This window comes from Podarcis filfolensis (genome assembly GCF_964270895.1).
Source record: "Podarcis filfolensis genome assembly, chromosome: 18".
Lineage (NCBI taxonomy): Eukaryota > Metazoa > Chordata > Lepidosauria > Squamata > Lacertidae > Podarcis > Podarcis filfolensis.
Window position 1 is genome coordinate 1,054,770 of NC_139622.1, and position 20,262 is coordinate 1,075,031.

At 55.1% G+C, this 20,262-nt stretch overlaps 1 protein-coding gene across 1 annotated transcript; it reads right to left on the bottom strand.

Moving 5' to 3' along the window:
* Positions 1 to 652: 652 nt before the first annotated feature.
* Positions 653 to 15,652, bottom strand: TMPRSS9 (transmembrane serine protease 9). Its single transcript, XM_083594387.1, has 19 exons — positions 13,358 to 15,652; positions 12,746 to 12,873; positions 11,788 to 11,855; positions 11,516 to 11,682; positions 10,667 to 10,708; positions 10,233 to 10,346; positions 9,208 to 9,379; positions 8,413 to 8,687; positions 6,989 to 7,125; positions 6,567 to 6,876; positions 6,300 to 6,471; positions 5,179 to 5,450; positions 4,205 to 4,341; positions 3,533 to 3,878; positions 3,076 to 3,192; positions 2,770 to 2,941; positions 1,953 to 2,218; positions 1,578 to 1,714; positions 653 to 1,346 (listed from the first exon to the last, which is right to left on the bottom strand). Exons 1-19 carry the CDS (start codon positions 13,506 to 13,508, stop codon positions 1,185 to 1,187), a joined length of 3,345 nt encoding a protein of 1,114 aa, XP_083450513.1. The 5' UTR covers positions 13,509 to 15,652; the 3' UTR covers positions 653 to 1,184.
* Positions 15,653 to 20,262: the final 4,610 nt, after the last annotated feature.

Sequence of the window (20,262 nt, forward strand, 5' to 3'; positions counted from 1 at the left end):
TTGGTCTGCCCTCACTCATGTTCACGTAATCAAATCTGGCCCTGCCAGATTGGGCGCCCCTGCTTTAGGATAACTGGGTCCTAGTCAGCCCCACGCCCGGGCACAGTGCCATGACAGGGAGGGCTTTCAGGGGCACCGCTCACTGCTTGGCTGAGTCACCCCCAGGGCTTGTGTAGTGGGCGAGGGGCCCTTGCCCACAGATGAAAGGATGCAGGCATCACCCTGCTGGATCTTGCAGAACTCGGAGCCGGTGGTGCAATGGGAATGAACAAAGTTAGGTTGGGGGCAGGAGATAGGGCAGGCCTGAACCAAACTGTGCTGAGAAAGAAGCCCTGCCCTCTGAAAACAGACGCTTGGCCGCTTCTCCCTGACATGCTGGATTTCTACAAGAAGGGACCTTTTCTACAAGAAGGGACCTTTCCCCTCTTGCACAGGGGAGCATTTAGGTGGAGGCCCAGGGAACCTCTTCCAGTTGAGCCCAAGGCCTCGTGCTGCTTTTTGTGAAAGTGGGGAGGGGGTGTGGTCTCTGTGGATAGCAAGGGAGACATTCCCACCCCATTTCTGCAGATTTTGGGGCTGGCTTTGTTTTTAAGGGTAGCTGGGAGAAAGAATCTTTGTTTGCGTAGCACAAAATCCCCAGCACACACCAAACTCCACAAAGGGGTTTGTTTAATTGTCCGTTGCTCTGGCCTCCTCCAAGCGCTTCTCTTGCTCACTTTGCACAGAGAAGGCTTGAGGCCACCCCACATCCAGCCCTTCGGCACAAGGCAGAGCCCCCCACCCAGGGGCCAAGCTATGGCGAGAAGGGAAGTCGAGGCAGTGTCTCTGGCCAGACTGTCCAAGGGAAACGCTTTCTTCCTGAGGCAAACCTTCCTGAGGCAAGGATCCCTGTCTGTCCATCCGTCCTTCAGCCTGTGTTCCCAAGAGGCGGCTCGGGGTCACCTGCCCTCCTTCCACAAGGGTCATGGCCAGAGATCATGGGGTGATAGAGTGGACAGGCCAGGAGAGGAAGGGGGAACCTCCTCCTGCCCTTTTTGTGAAGTCCAAGTGAGGCAGGTGAGCCTCTTTATTCAGAGAAAACATGTTCTAAAAGTGTTTCTGTTGGTTAAAGGCATAGTGTCTTCCAAAGGAGAGTTGCTTTTCCATCTCCCGGCCAGGCCCCACTTCCCTGCCTCTTCCCGGAGTCACGCCTTGAGGTTCTGCGCAATCCAGCCCCGCACGGCTGTCACTCGGGCGTAGACCCCCGGGAAGTAAGGGCGGGCGCAGCCGTAGCCCCAGCTGGTGATGCCCGCCAGGAACCACCTTCCCGAGGCCTCTTTGCAGGCCAGGGGGCCGCCGGCATCACCCTGCAGAGGAGGGAGAAGGCACTGAGTGTCCTTGGGAGCGGGGATGGAGCTCTGGGGCAAAGGGACCCCCCAGGCCCTGCAAACTGCCTTCTCTCCCTCCTCCCCTCTCATAAGCACCCCCAGCTCCAGCCATTCCTGGCCAGCTGTGGGCTTCCCTCCCATCCCACCTGGTGCAGCCAGGGCTGAGGGGGAGGTGGTGTGAGCCCTCTGGGAGGGGCGCCCAAGACTCACAGAGCAGCTGTCAACGGACCCCTGCAGGAACCCGGCGCAGACCATCCGGCTGCTGATCTGGACGGGGTAGAAGCGGCGGCAGTCCTGCTCCGCGATGAGGTTGACGGCCGCCTTCTGCAGCTGCCTCGCCATCAGCCCTGCGGGGGAGGGCAGAGTGGAATTGTGCTTCCCGGCAGCGAGAGGGGGCAGGAGACTCACAGCGAGGAAGGCCCAGGGCCCAATCCTGCCCTTTGCCTGTGGGCATCCCATAGAGCCAGCCAGCTGATCTGAGGCTGCTTGGCTGCCTGGGTTTTGAGGGAAGCTAGAGTGGTCCGAGGGCCAGAGCTGCCTCTTTGGGGTGCTCCCCCACCCAGCCGGGAAGAGGTTCCCTCCTACCTCCCTCCTTGGTGGAGCCCCAGCCGGTGATGACGCAGCGGGCGCCCTGGCCGAAGAGGTGGGCGTGGTCTGGTAGGCAGATAGGCTTGACGGTGCTGGTGAAGCTCAGCGGGGAGGCCAGCTCCAGCAGCGCCACATCATAATCCAGTGTGTAGATGTTGTAGAAGGGGTGCTTGTGGATCTGGAACACCTTCTCCACCCGCCCGTCCAGGCCGCTCAGGAAGGGTGTCCCCAGGACGGCCACCCACATCTTGGGGTCGCTGTAGCTGAGAAGGACGGTGCACCTGGGACCCTTGGCCAGCCCAAGGCCTGCCCCGTCTCCCCAATCTCCAGGGAAAAGGGGGGGCAGGGCTGGCCCAAGATATTTTGGCGCCTGAGGAGAACCACCCAGTGGCTCCCTCCACTTCCCAGCCAGGACTAAAGATCTACATCAGGAACAAGGGTGGGAGGAGACCAGCAGCCCCTCCCCTTCACCTTGGTGCATTCCTTGGAGACTGCACCTGCTGCCCCAATGGATCCTGCCACCTGAGGCAGTTGCCTCATCTCACCTCTTGAGTGGACTGGCCTTGGTTGGGGGCTCACAGGAAAGGGGATGCCTGGGATCCAAAGGGAGGGAGGGAGGGAGGTCTGGCAGTGCCCTCCTGTGCCATGAAAACATTGCTGGCTTGGGGAGGCACAGAGGATGGGGTCCTCTTCTTCACCAGCAAGGAGCTTGTTCCTGGAGCAGGGGAGCAATGGCTGCAGAAAGACCCCCTTCTCCCCGACTCATATGCCACCTCTCCCCACCCCCAGCGCTCATCCCAGCCCCCCAACTCACACATCGAAGCAGTGGGCAGCCGAGAGAAGCCAGCGGTCAGCCACCACCACCGCCCCACACTTGTGCTCCTTCCTCCGCAGCCACAGGCTCGCTTGCCACGGCCACTCCCCTCGTGCTGCACCACTGCCCCCCACGATCTTGCTGAAGGCCAAAGCTGAGGTCGAGCCACAGTCTAGGTGGGTGGGAAGAGAAGCAGGCTGAGAGGACACCCTTGTGAGCCCCCCGCCACGTTGCTTGCCCCCCACACTGTCTGGTTGGGGGTGAGCAGAGCTAAATGTGGACTAGGGGAGAGGGGAGATCACTTACTGCAGTTGGCCTCGTCCCTGCCATTGCTGCAGTCCATGACGCCGTCACATTCGGGGTTCGCTTTCCCAATGCAGACTTTGCCAGAGCACTTGAAGGTGGATGGGGTGCAGGGCACAGCTGGGGGCAGGAAGGGTGGGGAGCAAGTTAATGGGGGAGCTGAGACCCTCCACCCTCTTGGCCTGCACAGGGGTCCCCCAGCTCACTGGGCACAGCTGTGTGGGCCACAAAAGGGCTGGGCACAGTGACAGGCCCAGCCCAAAGGAGAGGCTTCCCAGTGGGGCAGCGGCCATGTTTAGTCTCTCACAGCAAGAAAGATGACCCCTGCAGTGTCCTGCACCCCCTGCCTTGGAGGGCAGGCTCCTGAGGGCATCAGCCTTCACCTGGCACCCTGCTAATAATCACAATAATTTATTATTTATATGCTCAGCCTCTGCCCATTCGTGCCCCTGCCATGTACCTGCGAACTGGGTGGCTCTCGGGGTGTTGGTTGGTGGCCTGGCTGTGCTGGGGGTGACCCTGAGGCTGACCTGGGTGGTCCTTTGACTAGCCAAAGGCAGGCTGGGGGAGGAGGAGGAGGAGGAGGAGGCGCTGCCACTGGTTGTGGTGCTGGATGTGGTCGCGGCCTTGGTTGTGGTGCTGGGGCATGGTGAGATAGTTTCCAGGATCCAGGCCTTGAGCTTGGTGATGCGGGAGTAGACACCGGGTCTCCTGGCCTGCGCACAGCCGACCCCCCAACTGACCAGCCCCGCCAGGTAGAACACGCCTGGCGTCTCCTCACAGGCCAGGGGCCCTCCCGAGTCGCCCTGCGGGGAGAGATGGGAGCAACCAGCTCAGCAAGGGCTAACAAAGCTTCCCAGACAGGAGAAGCTCCCTCTGGAGTCTCACAGGGGTCTCTTCTCAACTCCGCCCTCACCAAGTCCCAGAGGCAAAGTGGCCCCTAGTGTGTCTGGAAAAGAGCCCTGGGGCCCCCAAAGAAGGTCCTTTTAACCAGAGTGGCCCGCTCTGCAGGGGGAACGTTACACTTCAAAACAGGGGCCTTCCAATGAGCACCCACCTCTGTGATCAGGTGCACTTGGGAAGCTGAGTGGGAATGGGGCATCCCAGGCTGGCCACCCTCAGTCACCCTCACCTGACAGGAGTCAACCTTTCCGTCCAGGAACCCAGCACAGATCATCTGCTCTGTCAGGGAGAAGTTGTAGAGGACATTGCAGGTTTTCTGATCAATTATTCCCACAGAGGCTCTCTGGAGGTTCTCTGGCTTGGAGGCTGCAGGGAGGGGAGGAGCGAAGGTCAGGCCAGGGGGCAGAGCAGTGTCCAGTAGCTCCTGGAGGGAAGTTTCCAGGACACCCATGAAAGGAAGAGGGAAGAAAAGAAATATGGGGGTGGCCATCTTCAAATATCTGAAGGGCTGCCGCATGGAAGGTGGAGCCAGTTTGTTTTCTGCAGCTCTGAGGGGCAGGACTCGAACTGACAGGTTCAGCTTGCAGGGAAGGCAATTCTGACTAAACATTAGGAAGAACTTTTTGAAGACATGAGCCATTTGATGGTGGAACAGACTCCCCTGGAAGGCGGTGGAGGTTTTTGATCAGGGATCTGTCAGGGATGCTTGAGTTGAGATTCCTGCATTGCAAGGGGCTGGACTAGTGGCATGCCTCAGAACCTCTTCCAACTCTACAATTATGTGAAACAGCCCGGGTAGACTGCTCCTGCACATGGAGGATCCACATACAAAAGTGTGTGTGTTGTTTTTAAAGCTGAACGTTCTGGACTATCCCTTCCCTACTAGCTCAGCAGCCTGATTTGCATGCAGAAAGGTTCAGTCATGGAAGGAAGGGACCCTGAGGGTCATCTAGTGCAATTCTGTGCAATGCAGGAATCTTTTGCCCAATATGCGGCTCAAACCCATGAACCTGAGATTCAGAGTCTCATGCTCCACCCACTGAGCTATTTGTCCTCTGCAGCATCTCCAAACGGGGTTTGGAAAAGGCTCCCTGCTTGAAACTGCTGCTACCAGTCAGTGTAGACTGCAGGGAGCTAGATGGATCCAACGGCCTGCCTCCTTGGCTCCTGCGCTGCCTGCAAGGGGGAGGGGGAAGTGCTTACCATTGCCTTCCTGGAGGCTCCCCCAGCCGGAGATCATGCACTTCCTGCCCACGGGGAACTTGTGGACGGCCAGAGGGAGGCAGATGGGCTGGATGACCTTGCCGAAGGGGAGGGGGCGCTCCAGCTCCAGGACGGCCACGTCAAAGTCCAGCAGGGCCGGGTTGTAGGAGGGGTGCAGCACCACCTGCCTTACGCTCACCTTCACGGAGCTGCTATCTGCCGCCGACAGCCAGGTGGTGCCTGCAAAGGCTGTCAGGTACTCCACCTTGGTGCTACCAGCACGGGCAGAAACGAGACACAGGCGCAGACAGACCATTAGTGGCGGCCAGGCCAGGGGCAGGTGGGTGAATGGGGGGGCTCATCTCTGGGGGTCACCATGCCCACAAAGGGGTCTCTCCCCCACCCAGCTCCTTCCTCTCCTCCTGAGTCACAACAGCCTGTCAGTCAATAATCAGCCAGTTCAAAGTTGGAGAGAACTCTTTCTTTGCAAAAACACAACCTCCACAGACTTGGCTGAGCAGGATCCCAGTGGTCTCACTGCATGAAAATCAGTTGCCAAGACTGAAAGTCCCCACAGCTTTCAAGCAATCGGAAATTGCCCACTAAGCCTCCTCCACCCAACCCAGGACCCTCTTGCTGTGGGTGGAATTTCTCCTGGTTCTGGGGAAATGGGTGGTTTGGTGTCCCCCAGTGCCAACTGATAGTGCGGATTGGTGACATCAATTGCCCTTAAGGTGCCGCACGAAGCTACAACCATTACGGCACCTGAGTCCCCATTTGCAGAAGTTCCCAGGTTCCATTTCCCAATTCCGGAGAGCGGAGGGTGCTGATTGGAAAGTGGGGCACCCTTCTTCCTCCTTTTAAGCAGAGAGTGGAATCCCAGACAGGCATGGAATCCCAGAATTGTACAGCTGGAAGGGACCCTGCTCCTCTATGCCAACCCCCTGCAATGTAGGAAGAGGCAACTGTCCCAAACGGGGATCAAACCTGCAACCTTAGTGTTGTCTGGGATTCTTTAGCGGCAGTTCCTACATTGCAGGGGGTTGGCCTGGGTGGCTCCTGGGGGTCCCCTTCGAATTCTACAATTTGGACCTGAGGCAACCACCTTTCTCCCTACTTACTGGTTGAAACAGTGGGCAGCTGAAAGGAGCCATCGTTCCCCGATGATGGTGGCCCCACAGAAGTGGTGCAGCCCCTCCTTCAGGCTGACCTGCCAGGGGACCTCTCCACGGGAAGCATCCAGGCCCCCCACAATCTTGATGGGCTTGGAGAAGCCGGGCCGGCGGCCACACTCTGCACAAAGAAAAAGAAGGGTGAGCTGCAACGGCTGTGCCCCAAGCCCCAGGAGGAGTCCAGTTGGGCCCTGTGCAGGGCAGGGGGCTTTCTACCTTGGGGCCGTGGTACTGTGGCAGCTGGCCTGCCCCCGGTCGTGGTGGGGCTGGGTAGGAGTTTGCCAGTGGTGGTGCCCTTGGTGGACGCCAGAGGGAGGAGGGTGGTGGAGGCCGTCGAGGGGAGGGTGAGGCCTGGTGGGGCCGTGAACGTGGCCATGGTGTCATGGATCCAGTTCCGCAGCCTGGTGACCCGAGCATAGACCCCTGGGCGCTTGGCCTCCGCACAGCCGATGCCCCAGCTGACGATTCCGGCCAGGAAGAAGCGGCCTGAGGGCTCCTCACAGACCAGTGGGCCCCCAGAATCCCCCTGTAGGTGAGAAGAGGAGAGAAGAAGGGCACTGTGGGATGCCAGAGGCCTCCTCCTGGAGCTCCCGCTGCAAGTAGACACGCCGTCTCCCAGAGGCTGCTTCTGGCCATACCTGGCAGGAGTCAACCTTGCCCTCCAGGTAGCCGGCACACAGCATCCGGTCGGTGAGGGCGTTGCTGTACAGGCTGGCGCATAGTGTCTGGTCCAACAGCTCCACCACGGCCTTCTGCAGCAGCTCTGGCTTCACCACTGAGGAAAGAGAGAAGGTGGAGCCCAGTGGCAAGGCCTGAGGGCAATTCAGGTGGACGCATCCTGACAGGAACTCCTCCTGCCAGTTCCAGGCACCCTGAGCTCTCCAGGGCAGGGCAGCTGAGGGGCAGGCACTGAACTGAATGGCCATGGGGTTGTTGAATTGCATTCCACACAGGTCCCACTATCAGAATGCAAAGCATTCTCACGAAATCATTTGCTAGGTCTGTGTTTGCATAACAAGGCAATGATTTTCATCAGTTCCTATGGATTCATTTCTAATTTTGACCCAAAAATTATTAGAAACCCCAGGGGGAAATCCTGAAACTTTGCAAAAGGCAAACAAGGAAGCAGGAAATGCTCTCTTCAAATCCACACCATATTTTCTGATGGAATGGCTGCTGTGGACAAGCAAAACAAAAGAAGTCAGGATTCTTTAAGGCTGCTTGTTTCCTTGAAGTACAAAATGCAGCTCTGGCTGTTTGGATATTTGAATCCACAGCTTGTATGGTGAGGTTTTGGTATGAATTTGTCACGTTTGAACAAGGATTTTTTAAATATTTTTTTTGTCTGAAGGAGAGTTTGGATAACTGGACCTGTGTGTAATTCTTCTGATGAACTTGTTGCTGCTGCTCTTTTCAAAATGTTGCTGTGCTTTCCCTTATAGTAATTGCAATGTCTGTTCACTCGCTTTTTAAAATGCTGCTGCTATTGCGAGCTCCACATTTCTTGCTGGGAAAGCAGAAGAACAATCTTAAATCAAACCAAATCTGTGCTAAGGGTTGGCTGGTATCTCAGGATTAACAGAGAAAATGGGGGTGCTCAGTTCCTCCTGCCCCAAACAATGTTCCTTTGGGTGAAGCTGGCCAGGGGCAACGAGAGGGAAGAGGAGGTGGGGAAGGAGGTGGAGCAGCAGCAACCTCAACCTTTGTGCAGAAAAGCAACCTTAAGGTCCCCACCTGCCCCCCAGTAGGGAGCAGCACACTGAGGGAATAACTGAGGCTGGAGTGCTCAACCACACCAAGGCTCACCTTTACCTCCCTGCCTGTGGCAAAACTACCCACCGTACAATGCTGTCTGTGAAGCCAAGGAGAGCTCCTCCTCAGATGGATCCCTCAGGGGGACAGTTGCCCAATTCAGTGGAGAGCTCAGCCCCTTTTGCCCCGTGTAGTAGCCCTACCTGAGCCACACCACCCCCATCTCCACAGGAGCCCTGGGAGGTAGGCTCGGCCGAGCCGTGGCCCCCACTCCTTCTTCCACTTTTGCCTCGCCAAAGGTTGTGCTTACAAAAGTCCTCCTTGAGGTAACCCCAGCCGGAGATGGAGCACTTCTTGCCAGAGGAGAAGATATGGCTGGAGGCCGGCAGGCAGGCAGGCTGGACGTACTTGCCGAAGGGCAAAGGCTCAGAGAGCGCCAGCAGCGCCACATCATAGTCAGCCGTGTCTGTGTCATAGGAGGGGTGCTTGAGGATGTGGCTCACACCAGTCTTCACTGCACTGCTCTCGCTGCCGCTCAGCCAGACGGTGCCTGCATGGGCCGTCCAGGTGCCCGGATCCTGGAACCTGTTGGCAGCAGGAGAGCTTCAGGGCACATCAATGGACTCCTTGCACCCTTCCGTCTGCCAATAGACTGATATTGATTCAATGGGGAGATTTTGACATGAGCCACTTTGAACAATGGATAGGAGATGGCAGCTCTTGCAGATACTGTGTGGATAAATACAAATATATCTGGAATGTGTTTATTAAAAACACCATGACTTGTTAATAATGTTATTGTTTGAATAGCCACACTTCCCTCACCGGCACAGGCAGAACCTGCCTTCTTGGCTGCTGGACCCACACTCGGTCTCATCTGCTCTGTCCATCAGAGTCTGTCTTTGCATGCAGGGTGAGCCCCTGACACACCAAAGGCCTGAGACCCAGCAGCTGCCCCATGTGCCACCCACCCACCTCCAGTCTCTTTCCCTAACCCTGCAAGGTTCTCAGCACCAGAGAGCTGCCCACTTGCCACAACCCAGCAAGGCATGGTGCACTCAGTCTCTTGCGGGAGAAGCAAAGAAATGCGTCCGGCCGGGCTTACTCGTTGAAGCAGTGTGCTGCAGACACCAGCCACTTGGCAGCCAGGATTGTGGCCCCACAGAAGTGCTCGTTGTTCTCCCGCAGGCTGACTTGCCAGGGGAACTCCCCCCGAGTGGCCTCCGACCCCCCGACAATCCGGTTGGCTGCCTGCATGGCCGGCCGAGACCCACAGTCTGCAAGAGACAAGGGGGGGTGGTCAGCAGTCCCCACTCAGGGGTAGAAATGGTCTGCAGTAACTCCAACATGCCACCAGGTGGCAGCAGAATGGTTAAAAAGAAGCTGCAGGTACAATTATCTGCCCCCAGGTGGCAGCAGTAAGCAGAGGGATTCAGAACCCAGAGAAAGAAAATCCTTCACTTGGTGAAACTGTGGACTACGCCCACCAGCTTGGACGGCTTTCAAAGGGCTGTTCTTATGTTGATTGATACAAGGAGGTGCCAGCAGCAGGCAGTAAGAAGCATTTTCCTGGAGGGGGAGTCCGTTTCTGAGATGGCAGCTCCCACCTGCCACTTCCAGTGTTCATCTTAACGCCTTCCTTTTTGCACATTTAATTGTTTAATGCAGGGGTCAACAACCTAAGGCCCATTGGCCAGAAGCAGCCTGCAGAGGTCGTTTGACAGGTCCACGAGCTGCCCGCTCACATGCTGCGCTAAACTGGCGCAGCACGGTGCAGGGACTCGGTGCAGGGACTCGCTTCCACGGTGCCGAAAATTGCATCTGCGCATATGCAGACGCCGAAAATTGTGGGTGCATGTGCTCATGCACGCGCACGATCCAGCCCACAGAGGGATCTCTGCAGGACCAATCTGGCCCAGGCAAGGTAAACCTTGCTGACCCCTGGTTTAATGCAACCACCAAAGAGGCCCCTTTGCTTCACCCTTGAAACCATGTGGGGGAAATCCCTGCCAGGATATGGAATGAAGAGAGAGACCCAGGGGAGACCACCCCTGGATGGGAATGTCCCAGCACCCCTAGAAGATGGAGGGGCAAAGGAGGAAGGAGAGAAAGGAGAAGACTAGGACCCACCGCACTCTGCCTCATCGGAGCCGTCCAGGCAGTCACTCCGGTCATCGCACTCCACGTTCTCACGTGGCACACACTGGCCGCTGTGGCAGGTGAAGGCTGTCCCTGGGCAGGTGCCTGCAAGGGTGGTAACAGGATGGGTCCCAGCCTCTTTCCCCCGAGGCAGCTGCTCGTTGGGGAGGGCCAAGGTCCTCGGGGGAGCCCTGTGGAAGCTGGACCTCGCCTTGCCATGGGAATCCCCAAGCAGGTCCTGAGCACAACAACAGCCTTTTCTCCTGCCTGCTTAAGATGCCCAGCAACTGGCCGTCTGCTTCCCGCAGAGCCAGCATGGCCAGAAGCCATAGATAGCCCCTTCCTCCCCCATGGCTTTGCGGAGAATAAAACTGTTTTGCTCTCCACCCACGTCCTGAGCTCACAAAATGTTAAAAGAAGCCTACCTGATTTCAGTCCTGTTCCTGAAGGGGAGTCGCTGCTCAGCCCTGTGTGAGAGAGAGGGGGGAGTGAAGAATGGGGGCTGGTCTCCAAAAGCCCAAATGCTCCCCATGGAGGCCACTCCGGCCCAGAACTGGGACCCCTCCTCTCCTGAAATCCCCAGCAAGTCTCTTGAACCCACAGGGCTCTGGACCCATGCCTGACCCTTAGAGTACATGGCTCCCTGCCCCCCCCCAAATCCTGGGAGCTGTAATTTAAGGGGGCTGGGGTTGTACCTCCATGAGAGGCAAACTGTAGTTCCTGGGTTCCTTTGGGGGACAACTTGTGCTTAAGGGGAGATTATTGGGTTGTCTTGGTTTTTACTTTTATCATGTATTCTGTGTTTTTATATTGTAACTTTATCTTGTGCACTGCCCTGAGATCAACAAGTATAGGGCAGTATACAAATATTTAACAATATCATGAGGAGGACAGGGGTGTGTGTGTGTGTGTGTGTGTGTGTGTGGACAAAGCCCCTGCATTCATTGCCACGGCTCCTCCTACACAGAGTGCAAATATTTTCTAAGCTCCCTCTGGCCAAACCTTTTGGCTACCATCCAGTGAGGAAGCCTCAGCTCTCCCCTCACCTTCCTTGCTGAGATGCAAAAGCTGCCATCTCGCCCCCAGGGTGAGAAGGTTGCAGTGACTGGCAGGAGGAGCAGGAGGCCCCTATCTGAATTTCTGCACTCAGGCAGGGACTGATCTTGCTTGCATCCTAGCCTACCTCACAGGGGGGTGATGAGAAGAAGGCGAGGCCACCTGCATGCCTGCCCTCCCTACCCCTGGATGATGGGCGAGGGATGATGCCATGCTACCTGTGAGAGAGGCTGCCCAGATGGTGCCGTAGGAGGGCAGGGCGATTCCTCCATTGCCCAGCGCAGCTGCCACGCCCCTCTCCAGCGCCTGCTCTTCTGCGTCTGGGCTGAGCGGCTGCGAGGAGAACCATAGGCGGAAGTGGACCAGGATGCTGGCATTGCCCTTCCTGCCAAGTGGAGACACAAGCGCAGGAGGTGGGGGCCAGGCTGCTTCCCCTCACCTGCAGCACCAGGGCGGGGCGGGGCAGAACACACTTCATGGCTTAGCCTACCTGTATTGCAAGACGGAGCACCTGTCACAGGTCCCTTCCAGGGCTGAGTTCTGAAAGCTGCTTTTAAACTGAGACGGGACAGAAAGGGGGGGGGCAAACGGGTGACTGTCATGAACTGGTTGAACGTAGAGGAATGGTGGGAGGAACCAGCGGGGGAACCCCCAAGAAAGAAGGCCCAGAGCCTGGGGGGACGAGGACGAGGTAGAAGAGGGAGAAGACGAGGAAGAGGTAACAGGGCTTTGTGAGCGGGGAGAGTCTGTGGCAGAGAGGAGTCCAGAATCGGAGGCAGAAGCTGAAACAGGAGAGGAAGGAGGCCAAGAGGCAGAGAGGAGTCTGGCTGGGAAGTCAGGGGGGGTCTCCCACTCCTGTGCCAACAAGCTCTTCTCCCCACTGTTCTCCCAGAACAAGAAGAGGCATGAAGAGGGCAGGGGAGAGGTTGGCTGCATGCAGGTACAGTCTCTGATTGCTTGGGGGAAACCCTGGGGTGGAGGAGGCTTAGATAGATGTGGGGAGATGGGGACCTTTAGCCTCAGCAACCGCTTCATGGGAGCAAGACCTACCAGAGGTGAGCTGCTGTGTTCATTAGGCCTGACACTTCTGTTTTTGCTAAGAGAGCATGAACTCCAGCTTGCTAAGTGTGATTTACAGCTGGCTCCCCACTGTCAGCGAACCTCCCCCCTGCACCCCCAGCAGGAAAAAGTGGTGATATGGCGCCCTGTGCAAGGCCAAAATTTGGCGCCCCCACATGGATCTTATCAGTGATTGATGTTTTCAATTTTGTGTTGCCTCGCCTGCAGCCCCCTAAATCCAGTATTGCTCCTGCCTTGAAGGGATCAGAAATCAAAGCCTGCCATGGCCCCCCCAAACCCCCAGCTCCTCCAGTGCTTATGGGGGAGGATTCATCTGCAGAACCACCCACCCACCCACGCCCCACAGGGGCTCTTCTCTCTGCCCTCACCAGCCTCTCCAGGACGGGGGTCAAGGTGCGGCGATAGTTGGAGCTCGGGCACTGCAGGCTGCTCTCATAACGGAGGCCTTGCAGCTCCACCAGGTGATCTGCCAGGAACTCCTGCTTCACCAGGAAGGCTGCAGAGAGGAAGAGGCACAGGGTGGTTTGGTGTAAAAGCACCAGCGTTGGGGGGGGGCAGAAGCCAGGACAGAAGCACCCCAATCTGCACCTGTTGGACAGGCTGCCAAGCAGCACATAAACATTACAAAATGAATGAAGTACAGTGGACACTTGGGTTGCGATCCATGCTGGAGGCAAGTTTGCAACCCACAGCATTCGCAACCCGCAGGGTCTGCACACGCACAGGTTGTGATTCAGTGCTTCTGTGCATGTGCGACTGCCAAAACCCGGAAGTAACCCGCTCCAGTACTTCCGGGTTTCAGCGCGTCCATAACCCGAAAAAACGCAACCTGAAGCGTCTGTAACCCGAGTTATCACTGTAACGCTAATGAGATATTGCAATGAATTCAGGTGTAAACACCTGACAAAGAAGGGTACACAAATTTAAGAAAGTAAGGCAAGTTTGAGAAATGAATCAAATTTCCGCAGGGATGGACTCACCCATCAGGATCCCACCACAGCTGGCCGTGATGGCACCCAGGAGGATGGAGACCAGGGTCAGCCTGCAGCGGGTGCTGCCTCCCCCAGCAACAGGGCGGCACTTCTCTCCCCCCAGCACTGGTTTCCCAGCAGGGACTACTGGCGGCTCCATGCTTGTCCTGCAGACTGCAGAAGTACTACACTGGGGGAAGAAAACAGGCTAAAATGGCTTTGGCAAGGGATTCTTGACCCTTTCAGATTTAAAGTATTCAGATTTCTGGAAGATTTGGTTAGACACTGTGTCCCTCCCACTTAGGTCCACCTTCCCCTTCCCGTTTTGGACACATGCCAGTAAGACATGTGGAAAGGATCCTGGGGTCTAAAGTGGACCACGAGTCCACAGGGTGATGCAGCAGCAAAAAAAGCCCTAACATTACTCTAGGCCGCATACGCAGAATACAGTGGTACCTCGGGTTAAGTACGTTATTCGTTCCGGTGGTCCGTACTTAACCTGAAACTGTTCTTAACCTGAAGCACCACTTTAGCTAACAGGGCCTCCTGCTGCTGCCGTGCCGCCGGAGCAGTTTCTGTTCTCATCCTGAAGCAAAGTTTTTAACCTGAAGCACTATTTCTGGGTCAGCGGAGTCTGTAACCTGAAGCATATGTAACCTGAAGCATATGTAACCCGAGGTACCACTGTAGTGTCCAGATCAAGGGAAGTCATAGTGCCGCTCTATTCTGCCTTGGTCAGACCAAACCTGGAGTCCTGTGTCCAGTTCTGGGCACCACAATTTAAGAAGGATGTTGACAAGCGGGAAGATGTGCACAGGAGGGCGACCAAGATGATCAAGGATCTGGAAACCAAGCCTTATGAGGAATGGTTGGAGGAGCTGGGTATGTTTAGCGTAGAGGAGTCTGAGAGGAGATAGGAGAGCAATCTTCAAATATCTAAAGGGCTGTTCCATGGAAGAGGGAAGAGGGAGCAAGTTTGTTTTCTGCTGCTCTGGAAGGGAGGACCTGAACTATTGGCTTCAAGTTACAAGAAAGGAGATTCTGACTCAATATCAGAAGATGCGGTGCTGACCTGGCTGCATCTCAATGAGCCGCTTGGTGCTCAGCCCTTCGGTTCAGCCCTTCTCTTGTCCCTGGAGAATCTGCAGGTGCTGCCTGGGGATGGGGAGCCTTGGGATTGGGGCCCCTGACAAGGCAGCCAAGGAACAATTCTCCTTGAGCCATTTCTTGTGGAAAGCAAAGGAGAAATGGAACGAAAGCCGCCCTGATCATTGGCTGCTGCAGCCGTTACTTGGGGCTGAGAAGAATTCCCTTCTTCGGAAACTGTGGGGTTGTTATCCTGCACTTTCATTGTGAAAGGGTTGGGGAAATGCTTCTACTTCTGGGAAGATACTGGGATTTCATGGGGGGGCTGCTTTCAACTAAATGACACAAACAGACAACTGCAGTTGGGGACTAATCCTTGGGAGAGCCTCCAACTCCTAGGGGCTGTGGGGGCTTCAGCCCCCACAATAGAATATTTCAGGGAGCTGGGCCCCCACAAAGTGGATGGGCATTCCTACTCAGATGGTGTGCACACACTGCATCATGTGGGGAGGGGCTTACCTGGGTACCCACAATATTTTACTCAAGTTGGCACCCCTGCCTCCAACACATGACAAGCTTTCTGGATCAGGCCAAAGGGGGCCCATCCAGCCACCAGCCACAGCAGTCAAATACCCCGAAAGACCTGGAAGTTCAGATGTTACATAAGGACATCAGAAGAGCCTGGCTGCTGGATCAGGCCAAAGGGGGCCTGTCTAGCCCAGTATCCTGTTCTCACAGTGGCTGACCAGGTGCCCAAAGGGAAATCTGCAAGCAGGAGCGAAGCAAATAGCAACTCTCCCCTCCTGCGGTTTCCAGCAACGGGCACTCAGGAGCCCCCCAGAGCCCTCTCCTCCTCCATGAACTTGTCCAGTTCCTCTTTTAAAGACAGCCAGATTGGTGCCATCCTTGTCTCCTGTGGGAGGGAGTTCCAGAGTTTAACACTACGAGGAGAATGGCCTTTTCTTGAGTGTGAGATTGAGGAGCTGTCGGAAATTTGGAAAGCGGACCCTCCTCACCCACAGCTCCCTGCATCTAAGGGGAGGGACCCAATGTGAGATGGGGGGGGATCAGAAGGAATCAGAGCCCCCAGGGGAAACTTGGGGAAGGCTGGGAGGGCATACCCTCCAATGAAACGACATCTGAAGGCAGCCCTGTTTAGGGAGATTTTTAATGTTTTATCGTGTTTTTAATATACTGTAGGGAGCCGCCCAGAGTTGCTGGGGAAACCCAGACAGATGGGCGGGGTATAAGTAATAAATTATTATTTATTATTATTCTTATTAGGGACATCCTATTCCATAACAACAGCAACAATACCCGCCTATCTGACTGGGCTGCCCCAGCCACACCGAGCGGCTTTCAATATATATAAAAACATAATAAGACATTAAACATTTAAAAAACATCTGTAGACAGGGCTGCCTTCAAATGTTTTCTAAAGGTTGTATTATCTCCTTGGTTCAGGGCTCACATAACTAATCATACCCTCCAACATTTCTCTGTTGAAAATAGGGACGTCCTAAGGAAAAGAGGGATATCCCAGGATTAAATCAGAAACCAGGACGGCGTCTGTATATCTGGGATGTCCCTGGAAAATAGGGGCACTTGGAGGGTCTGGGAGGGCAGGCAAATGGAAGCGCTCAAACATCCTCTGGCACCTGAAAAGTAAGCGCAGAGGATCCCTGGGCACCGTCTGGAACTCTGGTAGTGAAACAGCCCTCTCTGTGTGCAGGCCTCTTGGCCTCCCTCAGGTTTAGCTCCATCAGCGCCAGAAGAAAGGCCTCTCTGATTTCTCTGCCCAGGCCTGCCAAGCATCTCCCCAGAGAACAAAGCCTTTGTGGCTTCTGCTTTGTGAGAAGCGGCAGTTTCGGCCAGAGCAGACTGCTTGGCATGTGAAGGCTGGCCAGAGGGCCGGAGTGGGCAGCCCCGCTCTTGCTTTTGCCTCCATCTTCCAGATCTGCCAGGTGGGGCTGGCGATGCCCCTGCAAGGGGCGCTGGAGGCACTTCTTGGCGTACGCTCCCTGCACTGACTGCCAAACAGCCATGGCCCTCCTGGGTTTGGAAAGCCCTTTGGGCAGCAAAGCATCCCTTCATGAAAACCAACTTGCCACTGCCAGGAGGCATGGGAGGTGTCTCTGCACTCAGACCATTTCAGCCCCCCACTTCCTCGCACAGAGATCTAACCTCTGCAGAGTGGGAGGGACCAACTCCTAGGAGGAGTTCCCAAGGGTCAGGTAGTCCAATCCTCTGCAAGGCAATAATCTTTTGTCTCCGCCCAGTATACCTGAAGGAGCATCTTCAGCCCAGCTCTGAGGGCCTTCTGGCAGTTCCCTCCCTGCGAGAAATGAAGCTACAGGGAACCAGGCAGGGGGCCTTCTCAGTGGTGACACCCGCCCTGTGGAATGCCCTCCCATCAGCTGTCAAGGAAATAAACAACTACCTGACTTTTAGAAGACATATGAAGACAGCCTTGTTTAGGGAAGCTTTTCATGTTTAATGCTTTGTTGCTTTTATATATATTGTTGGGAGCCGCCCAGAGTGGCTGAGGAAACCCAACCAGATGGGCGGGGTATTATTATTATTATTAATACCAACAGTAATTGCTCAACGTGGGGATCAAACCCACAACCCTGAGATTAAGAGTTTAATGCTCTACCAACTGAGCCAACTCTTGTCACTGAAGAATCTGTCCAGCAGATTTGCCATCAAAGCACAGCAAGAAGGGCTATAATAGCTGAGCTTTGATCGTCAGCAGCAGCTCTAGGAAAGGTTGGCAGAGACCCACCCTGAAGAGCTGCTGCTGCCAGCCTGTGTGGGCAATATTGAGCCTCATAGCCCAGGGGCCTGGCAGCTTTCCATGTTGAAAAAAAAGATAAGGGGGTCACTAGTAGTTTAACGTGCAAATGAGTGTGCCTGCATGCATCCCCACCAGGTGGGATCCCCTGTCCCAATTCATAATCTACAGTCACACCCCAACTCTTGCCTTTTGCCTCCCCTTGCTAAAATTCCTCCTGGCCAGCTATATGGCTCAGCTGCTTTTGCATCAGCACAGCAAGTTTTGTGGACCCTGATCTGTGCTCAGATTCTTCCCCCACGTCCAGGGGCTTCTTCCTGACCCTTTAGGTACTGAGTCCATTACCTTGATGGACTTTACCCTACTAGGTAAGGTAATAGCTCTGGTCCAAGATGAGTCCAGAGTCAGGGTCACAAGGATGTCAGGAGAGCCCTGCAGAAGCAGCAAGCAGCTGGATCAGCCCCAAAGTGGGGTCGGCTGCTCCAGCACCCTATTTTTACACACAGTGGCCACCCGGTGCCCTCCAAGGGGAAGAAGCCCCCAAGCAAGGCCTGAGCGCAGCAAAAACCCCCATGTGTGGCTTGCAAGAATAGATGGAAGGATATTTTGAACTTTTAGAACATTGTGACGTTCAGGAAGGTTTTTGTTTTTAAGTGGTGGGTCTTGGCAGGAAGAGCTGGATATAAAGTCAACCAGCAAACAAACATTGTTTGCAATGAGGCTGACTAGCTTGGCTGCCCTTTTGGAAACTGTCCTGGACTGGAGCAAAGCACCGTCTTTCTCTGTCTCAAAATGTTAGTTTCCTGATTTGCCATCAAGAACAGTAGAGTCTGACGATCCACCCACTGTTGTCTCTTGCAACCATCCTTCAAGCTTTTGGGAAGGTGAGATCCTTCTAAGGCAACGGAAACAATTCCTGGCTTCTGATGAAACGTCTGAAGGCACCACCAACAGCTGGATCAGGCCACAGGAGGCCCCTCTGTTCCCGCACCGTTTTCACGGTCACTGGCCAACCAGTTACCTCTTCTGGGAAGCCCCCAAGAGCAGTAACTCTCCCCCCAAGCTATGATTTCCAGAAACTGGGATTCCACTGGCTTTGGCACTTAGAGTCCTCCTGGCTAGTAGCCACCAATAGCCTTAGGCCCCATGAATCTGTCTGAGTGTCAGAAGTTGTTGGCCATCGTTGCGTGAAGAAAGACTTCCTTTTGCCTGTCCTGAGTCTCCATGCCAGGCATCGTGTCATGCCAGCGGTTCTCCCAGGGTGTGGCACGAGAGGATGGCAAGTGTGACAGGAAGATTCCAGGCCAATCCAAGAAACACTGAAACTTTTCTGTGTACGACGGTATCAAAATAATTTTGTTTGGCTCTACAGAGAGAAACAGGATCCATGCCTCTTGTCAAAAGCATTGACTATTCTTCCACAGTTCTCCGCAGCATATTGCTGGAAACAAGAATTTCCAATTCTGACAAATATGCAAGGTCAGAGATGAGAAAGGCTTCTTTGTGTTGACAAGAGGAGAGCTTGCTAGTCTCAAATTAGACCTGATATAAGTGAGATTGCCTAGCCAAAGGAAGCTCACACTGAGTTTGTATTCACACTTAAAGCACACCTGTAAGAGGCTGGTTTATAACTGCATTTGGGGAAAGGTTCTTGTTCTTATGTAGCCACGTTGGGTTTTTTTACTTTCTGGATGTGCCATGATCATGTTATAAAGAAGTTGCGTTCTAGGTTATAAATCAAGCACTGCTAGTTGATACGCTGGAAAACAAAACTAAGCAGAAATAATTTCTGTGGCACGAGCAAATTGTTATTCTGAAAGTGGCCCAGAGAGAAAAGTTTGAGAACCACCAGATTCTGAGGCATTTCTCTCCTGCCTCTGCTTCCTCGCCTTTCCTTTCAGCTGAAAAGCCCCCCAAGGTGGCAACTTTTCCTCGAAGGGGAAATCAACCAGAGGTCCTTGCCGTACATTTCTGTCTCTCTTGGGCGTACCGCCCCTCCCCCCACCCCCACGAGCCTCCCCAGGACCCAAGGGTGGTCTTTAAGGGAGTGAGGCAGGGCGCCCTCAGGTCGGGGACTCACCTGCCTGGCCCAGGGCGGTCGTTTCAGCAGAGCTCACCTGGCTGCAGCCACCGGCCATGCTCCATCCGCTCCCCTCTGTCTCTGGAGGGGAGGTTTTGTTGGGCAGGGAAGGTGAGAAGAGGAGGGGGAGGGGGAGGGGGAGGAAGGTGTGGGTGGGGGAGCTTAAAGGTACAGGCCAAAAGGAGCAGAGCAGCAGACCCCAGGTGAGGAGCCTTCCCTGGCAGCGCCTGGCCACGTGGGGTGCCATCTGCAGAGCCCAAAGTCCATGGGGCTGCTGCAGCTGCTGCTTCCAAAACATCTTTGCTCTCCTGAGCATTGATTATGGAATTTCCCATGCTCAAGGAGGATGGAGGGACAGTTTTCCCTCAAGGGAAGGCTGAAGATTCTTGAGTGCTTCATTTTGGGGATAGGGATGGAGTTTGCGAAAGGATGGGTGGGGCGGGGAAGGAGCCACTACAGAAGGTCCCAGTTTCAGTCCCCACTGGCATCTCCAGGTCAGGCTGGGAAACCCTGGAGAGCCTCTGCCAGTCAATGAATCCTAGAACTGTGGAGTTGGAAGGGAGCACCAAAGGTCATCCAGTCCAACCCCCTGCAATGCAGAAATCTTTTGCCCAACGTGGGGCTCGAAACCATGACCCTGAGATTAAGAGACTTACGCTCTACTGACTGAGCTATCTTACCAGCATAGACAATGCTGAGCTAGATGGACCCTGTGGTCTGGCTTGGACCAAGGCAGCATCCTAGGTTCTTGTTTCAACCAGTCCTTTGTTCAGAACCATGATGACTAGAATCTTTCTCTCCTATAATTCTATTTCAGGAGAGTTATAATCCACTTGATTGCAAAAAAACCCCTTCAAGTCTTTGCCTGCATCATGTGTGGACTGGGGGCTGCCCTGCCTTGCACTTGGTATCAGCACCCACTCACTCACTATATCATCACCTTGTCATGGGGAG